General features: G+C 36.0%; 1 protein-coding gene across 1 annotated transcript in view; it reads left to right on the plus strand.

Annotated features, from left to right (window-relative positions):
• The window catches only part of eif2b3 (eukaryotic translation initiation factor 2B, subunit 3 gamma), a 33,486-nt gene that overhangs the window by 7,262 nt on the left and 21,539 nt on the right, over positions 1-4,685 (plus strand). The window contains exon 4 of the mRNA XM_024274397.2: positions 4,490-4,649. Within this exon, the coding sequence (XP_024130165.1) occupies positions 4,490-4,649 (160 nt within the window). The remainder of the gene's footprint in view (positions 1-4,489; positions 4,650-4,685) is intronic.

Here is a 4,685-nt window from a genome sequence, read left to right on the forward strand (position 1 = left end):
ACCGGAAGCTTAAAAATGCCAACTTCTACCCTGTTTGTACTGGTCCGTGAAAATATTGTCTAATTTAAACCGGTTCATGGTCTGAAAACGGTTGGAGACCACTGCTTTAGAGGGCTGGTCTAAATAACTGATTAAAAAAAAAAAATCACATCAGGGTCAAAATATCGATTGAGGATTTTAGCCTGAAAAATCCTGTTGTCTACATTAAAAGCAAACATCAATGAAAGCTAAGAAAGATAAGCTCAACCGTCATGCTGGTGTTGCAGGTTGTTTTTCTCCCATCTGAAGCCAAGGGAAACAACAGATAGAAAAAAGGGCTGATTTGTCTCTTGTGAAGTTTTACTTTGTATTAGAAACACGGATACAAACCAAAACCTTTATTAGGAAAAGCAGCATTTTTATTAAAATCTATTAAATCTATTGCCAAATCCTGGTCCTCAAGATCTTCTACCACCCAGCCCATTTTTTGTTTTATTTATTCATTTTTTTAGTTTTCTTTGCACTTTTTGCAGCTGATTACCTTTTGTCCTCATTCTGGATTTAAAATGATAAATAACACGACCCTCACTTAATAGATGCAATAGAATAGAATTCAACTCTACTGTCCATCCATCCAAAGGTGCTTTAGCAATATAAATATATAAACAAATTAGCTTCATAGAATAAAACAGTTATAACAGATAATAAAGTGTTTAAAAGCATGCTTATAGAATGATGTGCTGATTAATGTAGGTAATGATTAATGTCTTTCACATATTAGTTTTAGCTTAAAAGAAATGTCTTTTATTTTAAGATTTAGTTGAATCATAAATACCAATGAATTGAATCCTAAACCTCTAAATTGATAAAAATCTCTTTAAAAAAGTTATAATTATAAAATGATACACTTTATATTGAACTTCCCTAGTAGCTTTAAATATCTATAACTTTTTAGGAGATAGTATACATATTTATTAACTCACTTGAAAGATAAATTCATTATTTTAGAACACATCAACAGTACGATAAGCAGAAAGACTTTTACTAAAAAAAAACAAAAAAAAAACTCCAAGGTACACACCTACAGTCAAAAGAAACAAATATTGTCTCTCTGCACTTTAAGTAGCTTTAAGATGAACTTCCACTTTGGTTCAGGTGAATACTCGATTCTGATTGGCTGTTGGGTCTGGATGAGCATCTCAAAGGAAGCTCCGGTCAAATAACCCAAATGTTTAATGTGTTAAATGTATTTGATTAATTGTCGTTAATGTTGAAACCCCTAAACTTAATCGAATTTTATTTCTAACTTGTTAAATTACTAATTTAAATAAAATAGTGTCAAAGTTCTAACCTAATAAGTAACTGTATCTTATCCTATTACCCAGAGCAATTTTGACCTAAAATATTTCAGGCCTCCTTTAGAGGCGGTTCTCCTCTAATGCCAATATATGTGGGATCTTGTTTTTTATGCTCAAATACTAAAGTATTTAGGAATACTAGATTGTATATTTGTCAGTACATTATGATACATTTTCCAAATGGAGTTTTTAAAATAGTTTTCTTTAGTTCCTTCACAGATTGGTGTTATTTTTGCCGTAGATTTCCTTGATAGATGCTCGCCATGTCAACATGTGTGCACACCAACCTGCACTCCTGCTCCTGCACGCTCCCATTGAGAAGCGTTCAGGTCCTAATCCCTCAAGCATCTCGCTAGATTAGAGGCATTGAGTTACACACGCTCACACACTGCAGGGTGACGAGTGAAGAACTCGACCAAATCGCAGCGTGGAGATCCATCCATCTGTCAGACTCGTGCATCAGCACTGAAAAACAGCCTCGCGTCTTTGTGCAAACACCCTCCTATGAGAGGATTTGGTGAAAGCTATCAAACAAAATGCTTACAGGAATCAGTGTAAACTGGAGGTACGTCATTCCTGCTGATTGCTGAAAAGAGAGATTACTAGCGGCATATTTTATTTTGTTCCGACTTCAAACAGTTAGCTGCACAAATCTAGACGGATGCACTGATTAATGCTCCGATCTTTCACAATAAGCCCAACTAGTGAAAGGAGGTCTTTGCGAGCACTTTGCTTCAAGCCTTTTGACATTTCCATTATTTTTCCCGCCTTACCACCTGGTAAAATGAGTCGACATAAGCCAAAAAAACAAACTTGTCTGTAAATGCTGTGATTCAAAGGTTCATCTGTGGTAAAAGCACGTTAGTCCGCTAGTAAAACTTGACTGAAAAAAAGGCTTGAGAGACAAAGCGCAGGATTTTCATGGGTGGAACTCAACAAACATACAAGACTCAACGTATTTCTTTCCATCTTTTGCTTTTTTTTTTTCTTTTTACAAGCACTTACCGTCCATCTCGGGTACAATATGCTAAAAGTATTCAAATAAAATTTGTCTTAGAAAATACTAACAAAAAAGCTTTAAAAGAAAGTCTCGTTTAGGGGTTTGGAGCTGAAATCGGTCACCATTTGGACAAATGTGTGACTCTTTTTTTGTTGTTGTTGTTGTGTGTGAGCATCAGTGTGTGTGGTCCTGACCTGGCCACTGATCCTGGCTGTTGAAAGGCCAAAGTGTCTGTGTCTCTCCAGCTGACTCCACTCCGCTGTCGCCTCCGAGTGTGTGCCTGTGTGTGGCCCATATACAAGCACATTTTTGTCCATTGATGTCTGTGTGTACGTGTATTTTTTTGGAGCTTTGTGCGCTCTTGTTTCTGAACATGTGTGCACGCTTGTCAGTGCACGATAGAGAGTGGGTGGGGGGGGGGAAGCTGAAAAACCTGAGTCTGTGTGTCAGTTGATGTCCTGCAGACACATCCAGCTTTGCCGTGGCAGCTTTCTGTCGCCAACAACAGGTTATGGTTGAATTTAAATTGAGGTCAACTGGGCGACCTTTCGCTGTCTCTCTCAGTTCCGCACACAGAATAAGAGCCCAGTTTTCATTAATCAAATTACAGACATTTATTTAATAAATCTATTTGAAAACCAGATGTTTCACTTCTCTGTAGGTCCCTAAATGATTTCTAAATGTGCATGTAAAAGACTGAAAAAGACCTTATCTTGTGCATTTGATGGTACATCGGTTTAAAACCGAACCCTAGGTTGCATTATTGAACCCAATCATGGGGAAAGTGAGTGGTTGCATCCCTTTTATTAAGTTTGATCATTTTTTGCTTTATGTTATTACACTAAACAGGTTTTCTTTAGGATTTTTCTAGATTTGTTGCTGTTGTTCTGTCATACAGAAATCACTTAAACCTAAAAATCTAGTTTGGAAGCGAATCATGGGTACAGTGAATCTGAAAATATACATTATTTTAGCATAAAACTTCACTTTTTTATCATATTTAGGACATAGGAGACGTCATTTCTCTAAAAACACAAATATTCTTAATTTTTTTTAATAATTAAAACTTAACAGTTAAGTTTGAATGACCAAAATACGCCAAAAACTGTTTTTCCCCACTTGGATTGTATTACAAAACACAAATCAAACTGTGTTTACATCCATCTGTTTCAGTTTTTGTAGTGAACACTGTTGGCTCGTGGTGTTCCTTTCCGCCTGGTTCTGTTCTTCCTGTCACAGACAGAAAAACAATGTCTCTGTCATTAAAGCTGCTCCAGCTAATGGTGGGATTAGTTTCTATGCTGACAGCATTCATCACTGGACAGGCAGATGGATACCACAGACACACAAATGCTGGCCACGCCCACTGAGGAACACACAAGTGCAGACATGCGGCTTCCATTGAAACCAGATAAAACCACGGATCAGAGTTTCTGTTTTTATTTGACTTTCTTCTGCTGGTTTATTAAGATGCATCTTTACCATAAAGGCAGCTAAAACCTTTTGATTTGTGTAAATTATGTTATCATTGTAAAACTGAAGTTCAAGGTTGTGAAAAAAAGGTTGGCGTGATTAGAACACATTTATTAATCAATTTTTTACAGATATTGTAAATTATTGAAATGTAGCAGCAACTAAACACATGTTTTTTAGGGTTTTTGTTGCATTGTTTAATGTAATTTAAAAATGTTTTCGGGTTGTTTTTACTGATGCTAACTTTCATAAGATTTTAAGGATAGCAAATAATATGTTATAAGCTATTTGTAATTCTTCTACTTTTGTAAAACTAAAAAAGTACAAAGCAGATCAAAGTAAAACTCAAATATTGCTTTTGTTTTTTTGCCGTTTCAAGTTTCGTTAAACAATATGAAATAAATAGAGAGATAAACTTTAATAATCCCAAAAGGGAAATTATTGGGTCTGTTGAAACCCCAAAGAAGATAAAACAAATCAAAACATCTAAAAATAGTTAAGATCTTGAGATATAAATAAAAAATATGAGTTTAAAATGATTAAAAAAGGTCACTAAAAGTATGTACCACTATATAAAAGCCGTGCTGGTTAATAAAATATGCTGTTGGTTTCAAACCTGCGGTCACATCATAGAAAATTAAAAATTTTGTATTTTTTTGTCTCCGAACTTTCTCTGCAGACGGACATCCTCGTTGTGAGCTGCGACCTGATAACGGATGTGGCGCTCCATGAGGTGGTTGACCTTTTCAGGGCCCACAATGCAACACTAGCCATGCTAATGAGCAAAGCCCATGAATTCACAGAGACCGTCCCGGGGCAGAAGGGCAAGAAAAAGACCGGTAATGAGGAAAATGAGCCACTTTTACTAATGCAAC

Source organism: Oryzias melastigma, linkage group LG17, assembly GCF_002922805.2.
Source record: "Oryzias melastigma strain HK-1 linkage group LG17, ASM292280v2, whole genome shotgun sequence".
NCBI classification, from domain to species: Eukaryota; Metazoa; Chordata; class Actinopteri; order Beloniformes; family Adrianichthyidae; genus Oryzias; species Oryzias melastigma.